At 38.8% G+C, this 23,866-nt stretch overlaps 2 protein-coding genes across 3 annotated transcripts; both read left to right on the top strand.

The window, feature by feature from the left end:
- Nucleotides 1-582: 582 nt before the first annotated feature.
- Nucleotides 583-11,518, top strand: pbx2 (pre-B-cell leukemia homeobox 2). The gene is made up of 8 exons (XM_026184541.2): nucleotides 583-989; nucleotides 1,642-1,715; nucleotides 3,133-3,377; nucleotides 6,861-7,051; nucleotides 7,357-7,492; nucleotides 7,759-7,900; nucleotides 8,140-8,234; nucleotides 10,737-11,518. The coding sequence occupies exons 1-8, from the start codon at nucleotides 742-744 to the stop codon at nucleotides 10,815-10,817; spliced, it is 1,212 nt and encodes a 403-aa protein (XP_026040326.1). The 5' UTR covers nucleotides 583-741; the 3' UTR covers nucleotides 10,818-11,518.
- Nucleotides 11,519-15,852: 4,334 nt separating this feature from the next.
- On the top strand, nucleotides 15,853-17,601 carry LOC113031964 (transcription factor HES-7-like). Of its 2 annotated transcripts, XR_013912182.1 has the most exons (4): nucleotides 15,853-15,963; nucleotides 16,208-16,300; nucleotides 16,420-17,305; nucleotides 17,385-17,601. XR_013912182.1 is itself a non-coding variant. In XM_080308169.1 (3 exons), the coding sequence occupies exons 1-3, from the start codon at nucleotides 15,919-15,921 to the stop codon at nucleotides 16,948-16,950; spliced, it is 669 nt and encodes a 222-aa protein (XP_080164295.1). In that variant the 5' UTR covers nucleotides 15,853-15,918; the 3' UTR covers nucleotides 16,951-17,589. The 2 variants fall into 2 exon arrangements, 1 of the variants encoding a protein (XP_080164295.1); XM_080308169.1 differs by having other exon boundaries at nucleotides 16,420-17,589.
- The last annotated feature ends 6,265 nt before the right edge of the window (nucleotides 17,602-23,866 follow it).

The following is a 23,866-nucleotide window of genomic DNA, read 5'->3' as shown; positions in this document are numbered from 1 at the left end:
GTTTATTTTATTTGAATGCTTCTGTTAGTGCTTGTAGCCACGTTTTTCATTCTAAAAAGAGAAATAAGTTAGGAAACTAGGGAATATCACATTTAATTTTTTTTTAAAGTTAACACGTGAGTATCATAAGAAATATGTGGCTGAAAATGAAATGTGCAGCTCTAGTAAAACCCAAACTTGATTAGACAGAAAATCTGCTTAAATAGCCAGAATCAAAATAGAAAAAGAGAGGTTTTCCAAAGGCAAAACATTTTAGAGCCTATTTAGAATAGTTACCCTTTACACACACGTCACCTGTATATTCTTTTAAGGTAGTTATACAAAAAAAAAAAAGTCTCTTTCTTAGCCTAACATCTCCCACACAAGATGAATCTGTTTGCCCCAGATTCAGTTTGTTGGGATCTGGAGGCCCTATCAAAAAGCCACATAAACTACTTTTGTATAATTAAATGTCATTTCTTTGTTATCCACCCACGCACATGCAACCACCCCCGCGCACTTCTGCTTTGTGAAAATGCAGGGAGTGCAGATGTTTTGCTGTTGTGGTTACCTTTAAACCAATAGTGCTACTCCACCGTACCCACAGCGACGCTTTGTCTATCGCGCGCTGCACTGTGCATGCACATTTTGCACCGTTTCCTGTCAGTCGCTAGGGGACCCAACTCTGTGCGATGTCTCTGGTCTGTGTTGTGTCTGTGAGCACAGTCGGGCAGCAGTCGTCGCCACTGTGCGTCGCCGAAGATGTTGCAGCAGCAGCAGCAGCCTCTGACGGGCAATGGGCCATCCAACGGCCGGGGACTTGGCGTGAGTGGCCACCCCGGGATGCACGCGCTCAACTCAGTTCACCAACCCTCCCAGCATCGGCCCGACGGAGCGGAGTCGGGCCTCGAGGGTACAGAGAACGGACATGAAACCCGTAGAGATATTGGGGACATACTGCAGCAGATAATGACTATCACCGACCAAAGTTTGGACGAGGCACAAGCAAAGTGAGTCACAGCTATGCTTCCTTTCTTTTTAAATATTGTTATTTAGTGGTATTGCCGCTGCAGCGGTATTTTGTTGTGCTGCTTTGTCGACTCCGTCTCGCAGTGACAAAGTTTCCTGAACTTCACTCTATTGTTTAGATTATTCAGCTAGAAGCTAGCTAATTAGCTGGACTAATGACATAAAGTTGCTTTTGGTGTAACCTGTGCAGATTCAAACTCACATGCCAGTGTTTACTGTTTCTGTGCTGTAAGTTAGGAACACGCATTTCTTTCAGCAGCGGCTGTTTAATATGTCGCTTTTGTTAGCATGCTACGCTAACCAAGGCTAACAAGCTAATGCTAAAATAGGTAGCTAAGGACCGTGCCGATATAAATGTTAACACTGCGCTACAACACGGGTTATAATTTAATTACATAGTAAACAACTAAATATACTATCTAACATGTTGGCTGTCATATGCAGACATACTAGCAGTGAAAGGTTACCCCCTTAACTATCAGCTAGCCAGGAGCTAACGTTTGCTAAATTAGCTCGGCTAAATGTTGTCACTTTGTGATTTCTGTTTTTGTTTTGGTCGATTTGCGTACTGTCATTCTATGCCTTTGTTTACAAATAGGCTGGTAGGTCATGTTTGTTCTTTTTTATGTGCAGGAAACATGCGCTCAACTGTCACCGAATGAAACCCGCTTTGTTCAGCGTTTTGTGCGAGATCAAGGAAAAAACTGGTAGGTTTCTGCTCTATTTGCAGGAGTTTTCTTGTGCTCTCTGTCAACAGCCATGGCTTTAATTTTGTTTGGGAGCGTTATTAGACTGTGTTGACATTCTGTCATCAGGAACCAATAAAGTCATAAACAATCTGAATGGCCAAGTAAACACACAGACATAGTTTTTATACTTTCAGAGTCAAAAGCAAAATAATCCGACAGCCCTCTTAATAAATGCTTATTGGAGTATAAGTGGACTCAAATGACAACAGCTGGACAAACATAAGGTACAATTGCTACAGTGCAATATATTATAGTCATATCAGGTTGCTGTCAGGACTATATTATCTTTAAGCTGCCACAAGGACTGATAAAGTAAATTGTTTCTTCCTCATTCTACATCACCTGTATTGACTTTGTATAGATTACTTCGTAATAAGCTAATTTTGTATTATATTTAGTATTCATGATGGGGGAAAAAGGGTAGTTAAAATAGTTCAAAAGCATTAAGAAAAGGAGCAAGATGGTATACAACAAGAAGAAGTGCAATGCAAATAAATAAATAAAAAGTCAGTGTACAGAGGTGGTAAGCTCTTGTACACTATATACACACATAGATGTGATTTTTATGCATAGGGATATTTTTCTTTATTTTATTTTTAAAAATATTTTCTACTTAGCTGTGCGCCTTTTTGAGTAATGCTTAACTTATTGCGGGTTGAGGGTTGTTTTTATTTTATTTAAGCTGCTGTGTTATATGTTGTGTCTAATGTTTTGGCCATGATAACACAGGAATTTTCCAACTTTTTCTTGGCATAAATAAAGCTGATTTTATCGCATTTTATATGCATTATAACTTCAAATTCTACATCGAAGCATAGGGTCAACTCACTGCATTCATTTATATAACAGAAGGGCGATGAGTAATCTTTCATTTAGATTTCACTTATAGTTGCACTTTAAAACCAGCAAAAAACTAGATTCTTCTAAATTCTTCTTGTAAATTTTTATCTTTCAAATGAACAAATTAGGTTATTTATGACCTCTGGTGATAAACTGGTGATATAGTTTAAAGACTTTGACTTTATTGTAATTGTCCCCTTCCAGTCATTAAACTATAATCTTTGAACCATAAGTGACAGATCTAGAGTTGCAAGATATTTTACAATATCTGTCATAGGGTAAAGGAACCTGTACAGGTATGATGAACACTTAAAATAACTAGGTTGCACCAAGGTACAGTCTAAAGTGAAAATGTTATGAGAGTGATGCACAAAAAAAAACGAGAGCACACAAAAAACTACTTATCTATTTCCAAACATGGTTCCATCATTATTTTGTTTTTGTTTTTTATGGTTCATTATTTGTAAAGGCTTTGGTTTAAGAGAGTTGCGAGTCTTTTACCTTCAAAACCAAGAGACTTTTGTCTCATTGACAGGCCTTTCAATGAGGAACACCCAGGAGGAGGAGCCTCAAGATCCTCAGTTGGTGCGACTGGACAACATGCTGCTGGCGGAGGGCGTAGCGGGGCCAGAGAAGGGTGGCGGGGCTGCTGCTGCTGTTTCTGCTGCCACCAGCTCTGGGGGGATGTCACCTGACAGCTCTCTCGAGCACTCCGACTACAAAAGCAAGTTGAGCCAGATTCGCAGTATCTACCACACTGAGCTGGAGAAGTATGAGCAGGTATTGTGTCGCAACAGCAGCTTAGCACTGACATTGCCTGTACGTGCTTGCTTGTACTAGAGGTACCTGGAAGCAATGTTGTACACTGGCATGCTAGATCAAGAGTTCACAGCACATAACTTTGCTTCAGGGCGGATTCATTCCTTTCCATTTGTGTCAGGTATGACTCAGTAAATCTTTATGTTGAGAGGCATTTTAGGCTTATTAGACCAACAAGCTCCACTGAAGCCCTACTTGTGAGCTAGTATCAAAGAGAAAATTAGATCTGCTATAAAATCCTCTTGAATGCAACATACAATTAAGTTCCTGAAACACAAACCTTTGCCCTATACTTAAGATTAAGGATATGCTGATATCAGTCAGGGGTGTCTATCTAACTGTGGTCATGTAGTCGAAAAACTACTCCAAGGCAACCAATACCACCCTCCAGCAATCAATATTAGTTTATAGTAAAATGAAGATTTAAATGTTTTAGAGTTTTAAGAAGAAAACCAAAAACTATGCAAAGTATACTCTGTCACATTTTCAAAGGCGGATTTTTTTACAACATCTAAGAACAAAGAGAGCGGCATATTCAAGGAGACCAAGTATGAGATCCCAGTCATCACCTCGTCATAAAACCTGTATTTCCAAACTTGTGCCCATCAGCAGCTAGTTGCAGGACTTTCCGCTGACATTTGTAGTAGAACTGCCAGGTAGGGGTGGGCGATATATATGATAGAAACAATATAAATTTGGCCAACGATAGAGATTTTGACTATACCGCTCTATTGCGGTAGCGCATGTTGATGATGTCATCAAGCTACGCCTGTTTTGGTCAAAAGCATAACAGCGGCTACAACCATTATCATCTACAAATTATGCCGGGCGACAGTCATAGCAAAGAGATGAAGCACTTTTGAAATATGGGGAAAGCCAAAAACTGCGCTTCCTCCACTTCCGTAACATTGATTCATTAATGTTGAATTCTCTCGTTGCTGCTCTATTCCCATGTTGTTGCAGTATATTAATAACTAACCTGGTATTGTGGATGAATGATCTCAGTTGTTCTCCTGACTGAAGTTTGGCCCGTGTATAGCATCCTGATATGCGATTACATTTGTCCCTGACCACCAGAATCCCTCACGTTAACTTTTATCGAGTGGGGAAAAAAAGTTGGGGTTCATCCTCCAGCTTCACTGTGCTAATGTTATGCTAACATAGCTGTGTCGCTAGCAATCACGTAGCACAACATTATATACCAGGTAGTCCAACTTCAGTAACCCTGCGAACGCCACTGCTGTTTAGTTTCCTGTCTTCATTTATGTTGGAAGTGGTAGCAGAGCTGTACTTTTTAATTAGTTTCAGAAATCTCCCAGTCAGAACATGGTATGAAATGTTTAGGTGGAAACTAGCGAGCTAACTTCTAACTCCGTTAAATTTAACAAATTCTGTTTTGATGGATGCCTGGATGTTAAATTTAATTGTTACACCTGGTAAAGCAGCAACGCTGATGATTTTATTAAAGATGAAAGAATTTAGACTGTTTTTAACTCTCAGTGTTCGTTTGACTTTGGGAGCTGAAGAGGACGGAGTTTTGGACCCAGATTACTCCGCGAAGCAACTCACTACGGCAGCTGTAACCCATATGGAAAAGATATAAATAAATCTTATAAAGTTTTTATCTGTCTTGTATGAAACTTGTATGAAAAGCATACAAGAGTGAAAACACATATAAGATCCCTTGAAAAATTATATAATGAAACTTGTATGTTTTGTATACTTACTAAAAAATATATGAAAGTAATGAGAAAGTGGCCACTTTCATGAGTAAATCATATATGTTTTTATTATATCTTTTCCATATGGGAATGCTCTGACAATCCATCAAACATTTTTAACAGATTTCTGCACGCCAAAATCGGTTTGAGGTCAGTAAGCACAACCAGAATTCATACATAAGGCACACTCGATTTTTGAGAAAATTTAAGGATTTTAAGTGTGCCTTATAGTGTGGAAAATACGTTATACAGAAGAAAAGAATATATCGCGATTATATATCGTTACCGCACATGCTCCTACTGCCAGGACACATAAACTGCAGAGTAGGTTTAGGAGTATCAGGGTTTGCACTCTAGTTTAAAAAAAGACAGGTGTGTTTGATAACACTGGTCAGCAGTTTTTCAGAAGTTTTTAATGGCTGTTGTTTGCAAAATAATTTTTTGTTTTTCAAGTTTACAAGTTTTCACATTTGTCAAGTTTTGTAAACTTATATCTTGTTATGTTTATGGTGGTATCTTATGATAATAGCTTTCTTCATTATGTAACCATTTAAAAATAGAGGAGCGTTAATATCAAACATTATGTTAGAAAGGATAGTGAAGTGATTACTTTAGTTGAAAAGAAAACACTGAATTTAGTTAGAGCCCACTATGCCAGACTTGGTCACGATGGATTACTATGGAGAAATGTCAATTTCATCAGTTACCCAGAATATTATGAAATGTAGATATGTTGGTTTCATCACTTCACAGTGAAGTGTCAAAGTTAAATATCAAAGTATTTAGCTGTGTAGGACCCTAATAGATGAAATGTGGAGATTATATACATTTTGGTCACAGTCCTCTTAGGAACATATTATGAAAGAAATTAAACTCTTACCTTTTTGATATTTTAATATGCTTTTAAAAACGCCCAAATTCAAATTTGACACTTCGTACTTGATACGTTCCATTTTTTCAAGTCCAGTTTGAAATCAGATGAATAGTTTAAGAAAAGTGGATATCTGAAAATCACCACTAGCTTTGAGCCATTTTTTTGCCAACACTTCATGGTCATAATATATTTTAGTAATATATATGGTTTCAGTTTGTGGTCTTATATCTGACTTTGCAGCATATCATGAAAACCAGAGTCCACCAATTATTTTAGGCATCAGTTTCAGTTTCAGCAACTCAAAATGAGTAAGGTTTGACTATGTTGCTTTTGGAAGCGTTTGTTTGTAGACCAGTGCAATATATGCTTTTTGTTATAGCCAGAAAGTGAGAAGCATTGGATTAATAGAGGTGGATATTAAGATAACACCTGTTTAAAGTCTTATGTTATGAAGACTTAAACTATTACTATATTTACTGCATTGTATATTAGCATATTGTATGTAATATAATATATTAATATTGATTCCTTGTCAGTAGAAGAACAGAATCATTAGTGTAATCCCAGATAACACCATTAGTAATAACCACATGTTCATGACAATTTGTTGCAGTGCACAGAGTGACCTAATAAAGAGGCCACTAAGTGTGCGTGCTTACCAATAAGAACAATTGTCGTACCAATTATCCTTATTATCAATTAAACTGTTTTTTTTTTCATCATAAAATTGTCTTTCCAGCTAGAAAACATCATAATTAACAGAAGTAATGAAGTTTTATAAAATAACACATGTATAGCAGCTTCACTTCTCTCCTTCATTGTGTTTCGTCTTGCACCACCTTTCACCAGGCGTGCACAGAGTTCACCACCCATGTGATGAACCTGCTGAGGGAGCAGTCGCGCACACGGCCTGTGACTCCACGGGAGATTGAGCGGATGGTGGCTATCATCCACCGCAAATTCAGTTCGATCCAGACCCAGCTGAAGCAGAGCACCTGTGAGGCGGTCATGATACTGAGGTCCCGCTTTCTAGATGCCAGGTGAACATTGTAGTTTTTCTTTCTTTCTTTTTTAAGGTGACCTGTTATGGTTTATTAGGTCATATAGAATGTTGCACTGATAGATGCTTACATTAAATGTGACCAAATTTCAATTAATGGAGTTAGTGTTTGTGAAAGTAATCCCTGCAAGTTACCAGCTCCAGTTTCAGACTGCTTTAAATGCTCTGTTTCAAGCAGTTTTTCTCCTCATGGATGGTATGATTTCAGAAACTAATGTCGTCGCCCCCAAACATCCTTTTTGAGCCAGGAAAACCTCTGTTCACTGTGTTCTAACCCTTTTTCAGACGCAAGAGGCGCAACTTCAGCAAACAGGCTACAGAGGTCCTCAATGAGTATTTTTACTCCCACTTGTCTAACCCATATCCCAGTGAAGAAGCCAAAGAGGAACTTGCTAAACAGTGTGGTATCACCGTCTCTCAGGTGAGCATGCTTCAAGAAACCAGGAGAAAGGAAAAGTTGTGGGTGTCCATGGATTCATATACCATTCATTTACTCTCCAACTGTTACAGGCAGGATTTTAAAGATTTAAATTAAAAAAAAATAAAAAAAGAAGTAGTGACTGATTTCTGCTTAGGTGACCTCAAATACTTACAATTTGTATTAAGCTGTTTGAAATGGCTACTGGAGGTTTAAGAATGCTTCTTCAAAATGTGGTCATTTTAATGATTACCTTTTATTTTTGGAAGGTCTCCAACTGGTTTGGCAACAAGAGAATCCGCTACAAGAAAAACATTGGCAAGTTCCAAGAGGAAGCCAATCTCTACGCCATGAAAACAGCCTTGGGAGCTAGACAGGGCGATGATTCCCCACACACTCCCAATTCCACAGGTAACTAAGAAAATGACATGAACAGTAAATGCCTACTTGCCTTTAGGCGATAAACTCAGTTGTTAAGCCCTTCTCTGGCCCCTGATTCTCCACGCCTACATGAGTCATGCCGATATGTCTGATGATTAATGACTTGTTTATTAATGGTCAGGTAACAGTAAAAACCCCTTGGATTTCTTTATGGTGAATTATAAAAAGATGTCTGTCACAAATGACTATCAAGGTTTGTCGTTCTTCAGGGTCAGGGTCCTTCTCTCTGTCCGGATCAGCTGACCTGTTCCTCGGGGTTCCACCTGTGAATGGTGAACAGTCTGCCTACCAAATGGGAGTGCAGGTATTTACATACGTTTAAATATTAACTTGTGCTTCTCTTGTATTTTTTTCCTTTCTAATTAGGAACTTACCGTATTTTCACGACCATAAGACGCTCTGTACTAAAAGGCGCAGTCTCAGTTATGTGTGCCATTACTGTATTTAACACACACACATAAGGCGCACTGGATCATAGGGCGCATACAAGTACCGTATGCGTATTTAAAAATAAAGCGGGAGCAAAACAAAGTTTGGTACTCACATTTTTATCATCAATCAAACCCATCGAAGTCCTCATCCTCTGTGTCTGAATTGAACAGCTGCGCTAAATCTCCATCAAACATGCCAGGTTCACTTTCTTCACTGTCAGAGTCACTTTCCGTGCCGTGCGGCTCCTCGGAAATGATGCCGGCTTTTGCGAAAGCTCGAACAACAGTGCCAGCAGACATGTTAGCCCAAGCATCTACAATCCATTGGCAAATTGTGGCGTAACTCGCCCGGCGCTACCTTCCACTCTTGGTGAAACTGTGGTCTCCATCGGTCATCCATCGCTCCCAGGCCGCTCGCAGCCTTACTTTGAACGGGCGGTTCACACCGATGTCCAGCGGTTGGAGTTCCTTTGTCAGGCCTCCTGAATGACAGCAAGCTCACAGTTCATTTGTTTCACTTGTTTTTTCACATCGGCTGTGAGATGGGCACGCGTAGAGTCACAGATCAACAGCGATGGTGATGTGTGGAAAAAACCACCTGGTCTCCTTACATACACCTCCCTCAGCCACTCTTTCATAATTTCCTCATCCATCCAGCCCTTTTCATTTGCCTTAATGATGATTCCTGCTGGAAACTTCTCTTTAGGCAAAGTCTTTCGCTTAAAAATCACCATAGGCGGCAGTTTCTGTCCATTAGCATGGCAGCCAAGCACAACAGTGAAAGAAGACTTTTCGTGCCCCGTTGTGCGTATCGCTACCGTGCTGGTCCCCTTCTTCTCCACAGTGTGACTCACCGGGATGTCAAAAGTGACACCTGGTCCATGTTTGTGATGTGGCTGGGCTGGATGTTTTTGTCGCCGATGTGTTTGCTGCAGTAGGAGCGGAGGATGGCCAGCTTTTCCTTATAATCCGCTGGAAGTTGCTGCGCTACCGTAGTCCTGGTCCGGATGGAAAAATGGCACCGTTTCATAAAACGAAAGCACCAAGACGGACCTCCTTGGAAATGTTCAATGTTCATCTCTTCAGCTAGTGAAACCGCTTTTAGCCGAATGGTGACCATCGAAACGCTTCTCCCGATCGTTCTTTGCTCGATGATCCACCGCTCGAGTCTTTCCTCCAACTCGGGCCACCTCGCCTTATGTCCGCGGAAACTCAGCTGCGTTTTCTTGACCTGCCGGAGCTTGTTTTCTAGCTTCCTCCATTTGCGAACCATCCATTCGTTAATCTTAAATTCTCTCGCCGCTGCTCGATTTCCATGTTCCTCCGCGTAGCTGATGGCCTTCAGTTTAAACTGTGCTTCGTAAGCGTGTCTCTTTGCCATTTTCAGGGTTGTTAAAACAACGATGTCCTGCATAACGCACATACCTGTTCTTTTATACAGGTATGTGCAATAAAGTCAACGCACGCACTTCACCCTTTAGCGTTCTCATGGTGTTCTCTACTACATCCTCCTTACAACACACAGGGCGCACTGCGCTATAGGGCGCGCCGTACTTTTTGAAGAAAATCTAAGACTTTTAAGTGTGCCTTATTGTTGTGAAAATACGGTAGTAGAGAAGTAATATCAGTTTAGTTGCCCGGTCTAAAAGAAAGAAAAAAAAACTCAGAAAACAGTAACAAATGAAACATCTTTGGATAATCAAATCATGTTTTAACACTTAGTGTTTTGTAGAACATCAAAGACAGTGTCATATTAATTTGCTGACTGAGGCTGCTGTTAGAAGTGCTAGCAGCATCAGGTTCACAGGTTCTGCCTGTGCAGAATGTGGCTGCACAGGCAGAGCGCTTTGGATGTGTGTTTATATGTTAGTTTACGCTGACATCAAAGCAATGCAGAACTGTGTTGTCCACGAGAGAGTGAGAGAATGTCTCGCTCCGACTAGCATCTAGATGACTAGTTGTTCAAATTCGTATTATCAGCAGATCAAATGATAATCAAACCAACAAAGTTTTCATCTAACAGCATGTCTCTCTGTGTAGCTAAAGCTCAAAATGCTGTTTTCCTTGCAGCTGAGCCAATGCAAAAAATAAATAAATAAATAATTGTTATCAACTTGTTGTATTTGTGGCATTTAAAATAAGTGTTGCCAACAGGGGAGTTGCACCCTCTGGTGGACAAACTATCCAACATAAACACTTAAAATATGGTTGAGGGGTGTTTCTCCTGTCTCTTCTTTACTTTTTAAATTTGTCAGCCTTTGTAAATTCATATGCGGCCAATCTTGTACCCAACATTATATCCAGCTGATGCCACTCAGCATTGACAGAATAACCCTGAACATTACTTTTTTTCTCTCTCTCTTTTGATTTCTTAGGCTAACGGAAACTGGCAGGGTCGAAACTCACCCCCGTCTGGCACCTCGCCTCATAGCGACCAGTCAGAAAACTCTGACTGATGAGCCCACCCACTGACACAGAACGACAGCGATGGAAAGATTGATGACGGAAAAAGACCGAAAGAATGATATCGCACTTCCCACTTGGCTGCAGTTGTTTTTGTATATTGTTTGTTTGGTTTGGTTATTTTAAGTGTAAGTTGTCTTTTTTTCTTCTTCTTTTTTTCTTCTTTTCTTAGCGCTCAGCGTTGGTCATTATGTTTGTCTGATTAGCTGAGTGCACAGATGATAGAGTGAACGTGTGTGTGTCGTGTGCATGCTGGCGTGGTTTTCTCATTGGGGTTGTAGGGTTTATTTTCCACTACTTTTGACATGTTACTGAGATCTGTTTGTGGTTGGGAGGGGGGGGGAAATGCGACTGTATCATGATTGTTTTAACACACTATATCATTATTATTAATATTATTACTTTCAATATTAGTGCTACAGCTATTTTCTTTTAACAGTTCATAAAGAGAGATAGCATTTAGTGAATGAGAGGGCAATAGAGAAAAATCCAAAGACTCCGTGTGTTTGTTTCTCTGTTTTGTTTTGTTTTCTACTGGGCTTATGTGTCCATGTAAAGTGAATGAGGTGTGCCTGAGTCCATATTAATGGTTTGAATGAGTGTATCAACAGTGCTGTCTTTTTTTCTGTACAGTGAAACACCTGTATCCTCTCTCTACCTCTTTTACAATAAAGACTCTCTGTATTCACAAGCAGCTGGAGATCGGTCACATTCATGGGGTCATAATGAATAAACTAAAAGACTAGGGGACAGTATAATGGGCTACTTTATTCAAGACACCAACAGTAACTGATTCATTAGCAGCACTCTCTCTCTCACACACACACACACACACACACACATTATACTACCATATATATATATATATATACATATATATATATATATAATCAGCACCATTTAGACTTTTTGAATTTGTTCTGAGTTGAGGACCTGTGTTTTTTTTTATTATTATTTTTTTTTACTATAATTACTCCAGTACAAAAGCAGAGAATGTTGCTCATAGCTTTAAAAGGAAACTTATCAACATCGCTGACAATCACCAACATTAGATTATTAATTTCTGAAAAGCAGTTTGACTTCTAACCAGAAGTAATGTTGCAAAACTAAACAATAGGCTAAGGATTGCATGCAACCTCCTAAAAACTACACATGTACTGTGTTTGCTCAGGAGCATTGTCTTTTTTCTTTTGTTGGGTATTTGATCAAGTTCTTGTGTAGCTTAGATGTAGGTTACTGCATAAATGGTGGTATTGTACCACAGTACTAGTATTTATAAGTATCTAAATAAAAGTAATAATCCTGTTTTAACTGATATGCCAAAAGTTTTAGCAAAAATATGTCCTTAAAGTAGTTACAGTAGTACTCAGAATCACATATGCAGAATCATATTTATTATATAATTATTATTATAATAGATAATAACGATAGGCATGCATCTGTATATTTCTTACAGCAGCTAGTGATTTTAATTACTTATTAATATTTGATGATGTTATTAATATTTTAAAATCTTCAAAATAATAAGTAAAGTTTTAAAATAATTGGGTTGGAGAGCATAAATATTAAATTCCCATCCAAATTATAGCAGCAGTAGAAAATAGAAATCATATAAATACTTAAAGACTGTACTTTAGTAAAGTACTTGTGTAAATGTAAAAGTAAGATTGAGTGTATTCAAGTCCAAAAAACTAAAATTCACTATCTTTTAAATGTAGATGCAAAATAAAATAAATAAGCACATGGTAATAGACCTCCTCCAGAGTGAAGAGAAAAAAACCTTAGAATTTAGAGTTTTCGGATTATGCCAACATATCTCATTATCTGAAATTTTAGTCGTGTTTAATGTGAATTTCAACCACTCTGGTACACTCTCTCGTTCTCTGGTCTCAGGAGCTTGCAAAGATCGGACAGGACTTCTGTAAGTTTTTTTGAAGACGTTCCACCTGTCATCAGAGAGGACATCTTTTAAGTTTCTTTGCTTTCTTTCCAACCTCCTTAGACAGCCATGACCTGGATGACTGAGAACCTACACAGACATATCTTGCTCTTTCTTTCTTTCTTTCTCTCTCTCTCTCCATCTCTGTCTCTGTCTCTGTCTGTCTGTCTCTCTGTCTGTCTCTCTCTCTCACACACACACACACACACACACACACACACACACATACACACACAAATACACACAGTAAATGCAAAAATAATATATAGCAATAATCAATAGCATCAATAGCTTCTGATCAGCACCATGGACAGCAACTGCAGCCAGAATCTGGGGGAACGGAAGCTTTTACTTAAACTTATACTATACACTGACATCATCTTCTTCAACCAGGCTCAGTGAGGAGGCATCTTACCAAACAAGCATAGCCTACTCATGATCATCATCATCAGTTATTTCCAGTGGACCAGCTTCTAGATACTTCACACACACATATTACAGTACGAGTCCATACTTTCAACATATACATGAGTAAAAATGTTTCAGTCCTTTACTAAAAACAAACCACTCACCTGTTCATTTTAAGGCCTTGTGCTCAGCAAAGTCACTGACAACACTGCTTAATTCCCAAGTCCTCGGGGAATACTTGTTTTTTGTTGCTGTTGTTGTTGTTTTGCTTTGGTCAAACATAAATGAAAACAACTCTGCTGGATACTTTTCAAAAAAGAAATGGTTGCATAGTTGATATCAACAAGTTACAAAATATTACCACCACAATATACAGACAGCAAGATCAGGGAACACATGTAATATGTTCCCCAGCATGTCTCCCGCCATTAAAACACAACTTAATCAGTGGAGTGGAAAATAATTGAATCTGCAGCTAAAATTTAATTTGTAAGCTATATGCCATACTGCATAAATATATGCTATACTCAAAGTTGGACTTTGAGTCTCAAGATAGAACATGACTTAAACATATAGTTGTTATAACCTTTCCACTTCAGCATAATGATGTGAATAGAAGTGTCATGTTACTATCAAGAATGCCATTGGATAGTTATATAGAGAGGGTCCTTTTTACTGAGCCCTACAGGCCATGTGCTCACTGCCTCATCCAGGGTAATATCTTTGCTTATTGTCCAAGTTTGAAGTGCTTTTAAAATATGTTTTACTGTATATAAAGCTTTCTCATTTTGAATTTATTGAAAGAAAAATAATAAAACTTTTGCAAAGGAATCAATACCACATGGACAGACCAAAAGGTAAAATTATAACAGCTCCTTTATACCCTTTGTGCGGATACAGTCTTTGTCTATTCACATGTAGGAAGTTCTCACCATCATGTAAGCAACAGCCTGATAATGAAGTGGGTGTTGACCTTGAATTACACTTAGTTGCTTCCCATCTTTGCTCAGTCCTTTGTACAACAAAGTCAGAATTACATATCAGCAGTACACAGAGGTTAGATGAACTGAAGCATTAACATTGCAGTCACTGATTAAGAGCCATTTTTGTATCCAAATGTGCTGAGTAAACCCAGCTTCAATTTTGAGTGTTTTTATACTTTGCTTAAAAATGAAACAGGAAACATTAAATTATATATATTTTTTACAGTAAAAAAAAAATTAAAAAAAATAAAATACTCTTCCTTTGAACTGTCTAAGTAATCAAAAAACGAATCTGAGACTGTGTGCCATCACGTGGGGTGTGGAGTTCAATCCGGAATCATAATTAAAATTTCGCATGTAAATTGTGGTCTAATATAATTAAAGAATGATAATGAATCCATATGTGGGACCTCTGGGGCTCCATGTTCTCCAGCCTGGGAACCACTGCCTCACACGTTAAATTAAAAGGGTGTCACGTGGGGTGTGTTCCCTGCTTTCCCACGGTCACTTTCCAAGATCAAAGGATTTGCACAAGTAAAGGTCGAACAACTGCGGGGTTAAACGGCGCGTCAGCACGAGACAGGGGCCCAAATGGCACGCGTGGTCCATTGTGACACGGAGGTGTCAATGCAAAAATTTAGGCTTCTTGCACGCTCCCCCTGCGGGGGTGACTAACAAATGCAAAAGTGTGAAGTGTGAATAAGGAGGTGTCGGTATTCGCTCTAAGGAACAAGTTTGAATAAGATAATATATTAAAGCACATGCAAATGGTTTTCCGAAATCTCTACCAAAACAATTTAATATTTCCCCCAACTTTTAATGGGAAGCAACGATGGCGCACGATTTAGCGTTTAAGTAAACGTGGGATAAAATGCAGTTTAACAACAATCAACCCCCAATCTACTGCGAATAGCGAATATCATATTATTCGTTTTACACACGTCAATGCCTTCTCGTGAACTGTTTTAATCATAAAATAAGAAACATTTAGTCCAGTTTAGACAATCTCAGGATTAACATTGTCCTAACTTGCTTTTGGTTGATTTCTGTTTTTATGTTTTAGCTTTTCTGTGAAGCACTTTGTGATTTTTGTCTTGAAAGGTGCTATATAAATAAAATTTTACCTTACCTTTTTACCTTATTTAGAATTTCATTCACTGCGTAACCAGCTCAACGGGTACAGAGACGGCAAGGAAAAGTCAAGTTCCTTTAAATAAATCAGATTCTGTGTTGACAATACACGAGACTTCATAGAATATAAGACCCCAAATCTTACTGAAATATAATGGGATTAAAGCGCAGACACATGACCAGAAACTCCCGTGGTAGCGTTATAGGAAATGCAAATATTTCCAACACTCAAAATCTGGTTTTGTCACTGGGGGTAAAGGAGCTGTTGTGAAGCATTTCATTCAATGTTTGTCACCTATAGTGTGTACAAAAATGAGTTACAAATGTCATTCTTTTTATTTAAATTATTTTTTATTGGTTATTTTTACGTGTGAGTTTTTATGCATACACGTAAAATTTCTGCGCAATGGGGAAGATCTCCGTGTTTGGTGAATATGAGACTGTGATAGGAGATTTAAATTAATTAAATCTTGGTTGGGTTTTAAGGAACGACGAGGTTGAGATACCAGGAGGAGGGGTTTGGAGGAGGAGGAGTCTTTTAGCTACAGGGAGTCAGTAAAAAGAAGTCGAACAAGAGCCTCATTACCTGATCGGTGTCAGCCTGAGAAAGAAGGTGTTAGAGCATCTGCAACCATGAAGCTGCTACAGGAAGCCGAGGAAGCAACAAACAATAAAAAGGTAAAAAAAGAAAAAAACAACTTTGATTTTTTTTATTCACATGGGCAAATGCAGCCACTTTGACAAAGATTCTAATGAGGATTTATTCGTTTGTTTCAATCAAATTGGAATTTAGACGCAGCTGCGATTATATTTCGTTTGTTTCTCGGGTAACGTCTGATCAACTTTGCATCACTTGTAACACAGAAATTAAAAAAAAAACAAAAAAAAACACTTTTAGACTTTTCTTTTCCTTTTGCGATAGTTAATAAAATCTCAGGTGGAGAAACGTCGAAGGGACAGAATGAACCGCAGTTTGGAGTGTCTGAGGACCATGTTGCTGCAGGAGCCACAAGAAGTAAGATCATATTTTAGTTCTCTTTGAATATGGTTCATGAATTTCAGTACTGTTTATTTATTAATGTTTTCTTTTTTTTATGTAATGTAAAGATCAGTTAACTTGCTGCTCTCATGCAGGGGTCCACTCAACACCGAGTGGAGAAAGCTGAGATACTGGAGCACACAGTCCTCTTCCTCCAGAACAATGCCAAAGGAGACAAGACTACAGGTGGACGTGGGGACCAGAAACGCTCCTTCCAGGACGGTTTCTCCACTTGCCTGCAGACAGCTTCGGGGTTTCTGGGCCCCGAGGGGAAAGGGTCGGAGCTCGGATCGGCGCTGCATGCAGCTTTTGCCGCTCGTTTGGCCCGTTCACACTCACAGCCCGAAGGTCTCCAAAGCAGAAACTTTTTGCCGCACGCAAAGTTTATTCTGCGGATGCTGAGGCAGAAGTCCAAGCTCAAACTCAAACAAGCTCAAGCACGTGCCTCAGGGGAGAAACGTTTGATCCGACCTTACCCACTCCCACTCCAACAAAGGTTTCCCAGAGTCCCCAAACAGCCTCAGAAACAAAGAGAGTCCGAGATCAGAGCAGAGAGAGGAGCGACCAAACAGAGCTCAGCCCAGAGCTCCCCCTCCAGCCACACTTTGTGGAGACCTTGGCCCTGATCACCAGGCAGGGACTTCAGAGCTATCAATGACTATAAACTATTTAACATAAACACTCAAAAATATTTAACAATGATTGTTGGTATCTATTTTTTGTAACTGAAAAGGATAGGTGTTGTAGTCTTATAAAGACGCAGAACCTCAGATCCTGTAAATAATGTAGCTAAATGTATGTTTTCTACCTGCGCTGTATGTGTGATAGGGTTAACTCACTGTTTTAAATACTTTTCAATAAGCTCTGTCAGTGGGGCATCCATTTAATCTGCTTACACAGGGACTCTACCGCGGGACACAGGTGAGCTGGATCAGCCCAGCAGTCCGGCTGGGATTGCTGCGCTGAAGAGCGAGTGAAGAGGTGAGTTTCACGAAACTCAAGAGCTTCTATTCTCTTTTATGAACTGCTGTGACTGAGTGTCCATACATCACATTTCCAGGTGTGGAAGCCCAGTGTTTGAGGCTGGGAGACCCACGCAGCTCCTCATATTCACCTCTCTGCTGGCAAGAGCGACATCTGTATCTCTGTGTAGGCTACAACATCACTTGTATTCAATCTGACGTTAAATCTTGTCTTTTTTGCACAATAATTTATTCTGGATTCTCCCTATGGTGAGCTGTACTCTTTAAAATAAAAAGACAAAAAAAAAACTACAACAACACGTGGTGTGGTTATTTTAAGATTAAAAGAAATCCGGAAGACTCTAGTCTGCGGTTGCTCTGACAGCTCCCTTTAGTCCGGATCAGAGGTGTGAAGCTCGACCTCCTGCAGAGTTACATCCTCCAGGTGTGAAATCTGAGCATGAAGCTCTGCAGCATCTCTCACTTCAAAGACCTCACAGAGAGCCTTCTGTATTCACTGAAAAATAAGATAAGATAAGACTTTACTGATCCCACAACGGGGAAATGTTTGCGTCACCTCACCTCAGCTCAGGTACAGATATCAGATAAAATGTTTATATAACTAGGAAGACTTAAGAAATCACGTATCATGTATTTTTCCCCTCATATTCATCATTTATATTCTTTTGTTGTTGTTTAGTTTACATTTTTCTCTACAATATTTTCTCCTATTATTAACCTGTAATTACACTGATGTTAGACTGGACCTCTTTGAGCTAATACCACTGAATTAGTTCACATTCTTTTCCCAACTAGAGGAGCATCGCATCTTTGTCTTTATTCCTTATTTGAACAATCTGTCACGATAGCTTATCAGTGTATATGACAGGATGGAGCCGAACATCTGACACTGCTTATGGCTCTCGTCCGCGTTTGTTTCTCTAGTGATTAGCGTCTATCCCATCACCAGCACCACCCTCAGCTGCTTAGAGGCCATTTGTTTTCTACGCGTGTCTGGTATGACACCAGACACGCGTAGAAAACGTGTCTGCTTCCTGGGACATGACGTCCCAGGAAGCAAAACGCGTCTTAACACCTCATGTAACCCTTTGAGTTTCAGGCACAGAGGAAGCTTATCCTTTATTTGCCACAGTTTTCTGGTGAGAAATTTGTCTGACTAAGCTTGTTCTTTTAGTCTTTTTTCAGTGAGATAACCAAAAACAAACCAACATAGTAGTAGACTGTCTACACATGAAGTGTATTTGCTCATTCGCCAAAAGAATCTTTGTACTAACACACTAAATATCTATTTAGGGTTGCTTAGATATTACTGTCCAATGAGCTCAATGAGACAGATTTCTGTGCCTTTTTTGTAGGAAAACACGAGGGAAGCGGCTCTTTACAATGTCATTAGAGACTTTGAAGCTCTCAAGCTTCACTCAATCAGGCGGGCTTGCCTTATTACAACATACAATTACTGTGACCTTGGAGTTTAGTGCAGTATCTTCAACTGGTGGCCTGAGACCTTATGTGATCCAAGCCCTTAGGTGTGCTCAATTTACAAGGATTTAAAAGATTCATATTGTCTGACTCGGGAATAGGAACTAAACTGGTTTGATTTCAGTTTTAAAACAGAATAAGTTGTGTTGATTAAGTTTCTGCCAAAGCAAAACAACTGTGTGCAACTAAGGTCCACTATTGAATTAAGTAAATCCAACATGCTCTTTTTTCAGTGTACTTGTTTGATAAAGTACACTTGATGAATTTTTATCTCGTGTATTTAAGAAGTTACGGGGACTGAATGTTAAAAAAAAAACAAACTAAAATAAAGAGTGCAGAACTTCGCACACAGCATACAACTCGAAAAAAAATTAGTATGAATTATGTGGATGAAAATCGATGGATGGGTTGTTGTGCATTTCTGAGTTGGTCAGGTGACTGATCTTAATAGAAAAGTATTCATTATTATAATTATTATTATAATAAAAAAAATGTCATGCAGACAGAAGTTGGATACGTGTCATAGTGGGAAACGTTTTGTAGTCGTGGGAATGTGGAGCAGAAGGCTCAGTCGTTGTTTTATTACCTGTTAAAATTGATGCTTCATTGTGTCCTTGGAGGAGAGGTGGCTCTCGGGTTCCCACGCACAGCACATGCTGGAGGTTCTCACGCGAGCCGAAAGTTATTTTTTGTTTTTGTTTTTTTTTAATTTTCTTTTGTTTTGTTCGTGTGACTCAACAATTTGAACAGTTACGCGTAAAAAGATTTATTTTACTTGGATCATAGATTTCTGTCAAGAATACTTTGTATTTCTGTATAGTTTTTTATATTTATATCCTGTTCATAGCCTGTACATCGCTTGTACTCACCACAGCATGTACATACTTATAGTTATAGCATATTCATAACATACGTTATAACATACCATAATAGACCCATTTCTGTAATATACTCACATATCTATATTATTGCTAATATATATTGTAATATATCTATATCATGGCTAAAGCACTTCTGGGTGGATGCAAACTGCATTTTGTTGCCTTGTACCTGTGACATGTGCAATGACAATAAAGTTCTATTCTATTCTATTCTATTCTATTCTATTCTATTCTATTCTATTCTATTCTAACAATCTAATATAATTTCTCAAAAATCCAGACTGAAAACTTGAATTAAAATTGAATTCCTTGCAAGTTATATAAGATCAGAAAATGCGTAAGCTCAAGCTCAGCTCTTCTGTTGCATGTGATCACCTCACCTAACTTTCTCGTGGGAATCGGGCGGAAGAATGTCACACTTTATTACCTGTTAAAATCGATACGTCGTAATTAAGAGTAGCTGGAAGAAGAGGTGGAAATCAGTTTCCCATGAGCAGGGCTCCTAAAAATTATGCATTCACAGCTGGATTGATACACAGACTTCTGACCACGTTTTTTTTAAGGCTTTCAAGGCTGAGGAAAACGGCTGCCAATATTCTGTACCGAGGGAATGATTATTAAAATGTGAAGAGTTGTGAATAAAAAGAAAAAAGTCAGACAACTACTGAAAGCTTTTCTCCTTGAATGAGTTTTTGTATTTCGCGTTTTGCGGGGCTCCATAAACATTTTCTTCCTAGCAGCGCTGAACCGAGAACCTGTCGCCTGAGGACACATCTCATTTCTCCTTCCATAATGATCACCTGGAAGTTTACAGTCATTTGTCTGATCTCACACTGTTTGGGCGGATGTTGGTCACACATGTAAATAACCCTCACACGAGCTGATAACACCTTTCACAGGCGCGTGCAGCTCTCATTTATCGCAGCAGCTGCACGCGCCGGTGGATTAATGATGGGCTCCCACAGCGGCGCCTTTCAGTCTGTATTCATCTTTAGATTCTTGGTGAAATCCCCTCGTAACCGGTAAAGATGATCCTGGAGTATAGAATGACTCAAATGCATTGATTACACATACCTATCATATCCCATATCAGTGACCAGCAGTGGTGAAAGTGGAAACAAACCTATAAGTTGTGTTGTGATCAGTATTTATCCTGTCACCAAACAAACAAAACAAAAATCTGAAATGTGTAATTAGTCCTGTCTGTTGTAATTTATGGCCCCTGACTGATCCCCAAAATGACATTATATTATTTGATGCTCATAAAAAACACAAAGTTGTGTCTTATTGTGCTGAAGTTTGCTAACTTGATTTTATTTACTGGTCTCATCTGTTACTTACTTTAGCTCACAAAGGCAGTGTTAGCCTGCAGTTTAGCTAACCTGTGGTCTACTGACTGCACTATTTAAGCTGCCTTTGGTTATTGTGATCCTGAGTTAAATGCAAATCGAGTAACTCTTTGACGTGTTTGTTGTTTTTATAATTATATTTCATATTTATTTGATGATATTTCCTTTTTACTTACATTGAACTGTCAAAAAACTAAACAACCATTCTTTCACATAGTGGGAAATAAGCTCAGTGGTCATGGGATTAATATACTTGCTTCACGTGTTGTTAATGTGATATCATTCTCTCAAAAATTCAAAACCAAAATAAAGATTGGGGGTGTTTATTGCAGATTGTAAAACATGTTGATCTTTTTATAGTAAGCAGGCAATGTTGCTCCCTGTTATGTTTAGAAACTACTGGCTGAAACTGGAGTCCTGGAATCCCAGTAATGTGCCAAGTTGCGCGTAAAAAGTTAATTTTATGCACGTCTCATGCACGAGACTCGGACCTTTAAAACACCAACTTCGTCAAATAATAAATTCCTCTAGTTTTGGTGACAAAACGTCCACTCTGAGTCAAAAGTCCTGATGGACTGTGTCCATCATGCTGATAGAAGCTTTAAACATTTGGCGTATAATATTGCTGTAGCGAAATATTAACATGTGATAATCCTTTATGACTACGCCGCATGATACAATCTGTACATTAATATATGTGATTTTCTATATATGATACAGTGATTTTTAAAGACAACACCCATATTTTTGTGCATCAACTGAAGCACTAACTGAGAAACAAGCAGCTTCAATGTAAAGACAATAAAAAATGAAGACTGTTGCCATGGTAGCAGGAATGTTACCGTAACACAGAAGCTAAAACTCAACTGTGACATCACCTTGACGTCATGGCTGTTCCTTTGATCTTTTTTTTTATCTGTCAGTTGATTTGATCTGTTTCCCTTAAATAGAAGTTATCCCCCTTACACGCAGCACCTTGACAATACGTCGGACAAACCTCTGTTTTGCAGGATTGTAAAACTAAACGTAGGATCGTACTAGACAGTTTCTGTAATCTCCATTGAACTAGCTTTATAGCAAGCATGCCTCTCTTGCTTTTGACTCATCATGTGATTCCTTGGGCTTTTAAAAAGGCTCGACAGCTCGTGAGATCTGCTCTGGCACAACCACAGGCAGAGTCTTGTCCACCTAATACTGAGACAGATTCTGTAGCCAACAGGCTCACAGATCAAAGGTCACTGAATTACACAACAGGCTTGGAGTGCCTGAGTGAAAATCAGCAGAACACAGCTGAACAGCACACGTCTGTCATCAGCAGAGATAATTTACTGAACAATACTTGTTCTACACATGTGGATACACCATGTGATGAATCCTGTGAGCAATTTCACAGAGGTTCAGCAACCGTGACAACTTTTCTCAACATGGCGGTAGATGGCCTTTCGAAAATCAGAGGAATACTTCGAATTTTATTCCCTTTGACTAGAGAAGATTTTGATTATTCTACCAAAGTCGCCGTTGAGATAGGGCCAATAGGAGGACCACTTATAGTTATCACCTGTTGCTTCACTGTAATTTGTCTCATTTTCTTTAGATTTTGGGGAAACTGTCTGTTTAGACTCAAGAAAAAAGTTTCACAAGCTTTGAGCTGGGTCCATAAGAAAACTTTAGGCTCGGAGTGCCTGAGTGAAACTCAGCAGTACTCATATGAAGAGTTCATGTTTTTGACTGGCAGAATTAATTCACTCAACAATACTTGTTCTACACATGTGGATACACCATGTGATGAATCCTGTGAGCAATTTCATAGTGATTCAGAAGATGACATTTTTCTCGATTTGAACTGAAATTCATGAATCTCAGTCAAATCTTAGAGAAGAAAGCATCAGTGAGACTGACAGGACAGGAATCTGTCAGACAGACTGATTCCTTAAAATAGCAAGATGAGGTAAGTATTGAGCGTGTCTTTAAAGAGGCACAACAAAATCTTGATTTGGTTAAAGCTGTTTTAAATTAGCTATAAAATCTTGACTGGAGTATAACAATATTCATTAGACTCGTACCATCTTGATCAGGCAATACACACAACAGTTCAAAACGTACATCAACCCAAACAGCCGCGACAGATGGCTGCCCCTCCCTGAGCCTGGTTCTGTCGGAGGTTTCTTCCTATTAAAAGGGAGTTTTTCCTTCCCACCGTCGCCAAAGTGCTTGCTCATAGGGGATTGTTAAATCCTTTTTGGGGTTAACTCTCAAATACTGCAGGGTCCTTCCCTTACAGTACACAGAGATTTGGGATGACTGTTGTGATTTATGGGTGGATGACTGGATGTGTTAAGCGCTTTGGGGTCCTTAGGGACTAATAAAGCGCTATACAAATACAGGCCATTTACCTTTTTTTTTTTTTTTTACCATTTATTGCCTTATAAATAAACTTGAATTGTAAATACAAATGTCAAATTTAAAAAGTAATGGTTTGTGTGTACTTTTAAGTGATGTATGTCAAAGTCAGCGCAACAAGTCAGTGTTTCTTGATATTTATTTATAATCACCTCTGCTAATTCTTGATATTTATTATTGAGTGAGCTGTATATATTAGTGCTATTTCTTAAATGTGTAAAATCTGTAACATATTGTATTGTTGAAATTGTTTAGTCTGTTACTGTTACTGTCTTGGAGCAACAGTAACCCACATCATTCCCTTATGGATTAATAAAGTATTCTGATTCTGATTTGTGTAGTATTTAATGATTCAGTAATGAATGAAGGTTGACCTTCTGGGAAAGCCTTTCGCTTCATGTGAAAAGCAGTGTTGTGTTAAGCTGCCTTGTTGGCCAAAATAGTTTACAG

The sequence above is a fragment of the Astatotilapia calliptera genome, chromosome 11, assembly GCF_964374335.1.
Source record: "Astatotilapia calliptera chromosome 11, fAstCal68.1, whole genome shotgun sequence".
Lineage (NCBI taxonomy): Eukaryota > Metazoa > Chordata > Actinopteri > Cichliformes > Cichlidae > Astatotilapia > Astatotilapia calliptera.
This window is presented reverse-complemented; position numbering and strand designations above follow the sequence as displayed.

What these genes read in the sequence shown, in the direction of transcription:
- pbx2 (XM_026184541.2), top strand. Translation starts at nt 742, where the DNA reads ATGTTGCAGCAGCAGCAGCAGCCTCTGACGGGCAATGGGCCATCCAAC. An exon ending in TTGGACGAGGCACAAGCAAA is followed by an intron (nt 990 to 1,641) that starts GTGAGTCACAGC and finishes TTTTATGTGCAG; the next exon opens with GAAACATGCGCTCAACTGTC. An exon ending in ACACACTCCCAATTCCACAG is followed by an intron (nt 7,901 to 8,139) that starts GTAACTAAGAAA and finishes GTCGTTCTTCAG; the next exon opens with GGTCAGGGTCCTTCTCTCTG.
- LOC113031964 (XM_080308169.1), top strand. Translation starts at nt 15,919, where the DNA reads ATGAAGCTGCTACAGGAAGCCGAGGAAGCAACAAACAATAAAAAG. An exon ending in AAGCAACAAACAATAAAAAG is followed by an intron (nt 15,964 to 16,207) that starts GTAAAAAAAGAA and finishes CTTTTGCGATAG; the next exon opens with TTAATAAAATCTCAGGTGGA. An exon ending in TGCTGCAGGAGCCACAAGAA is followed by an intron (nt 16,301 to 16,419) that starts GTAAGATCATAT and finishes GCTCTCATGCAG; the next exon opens with GGGTCCACTCAACACCGAGT.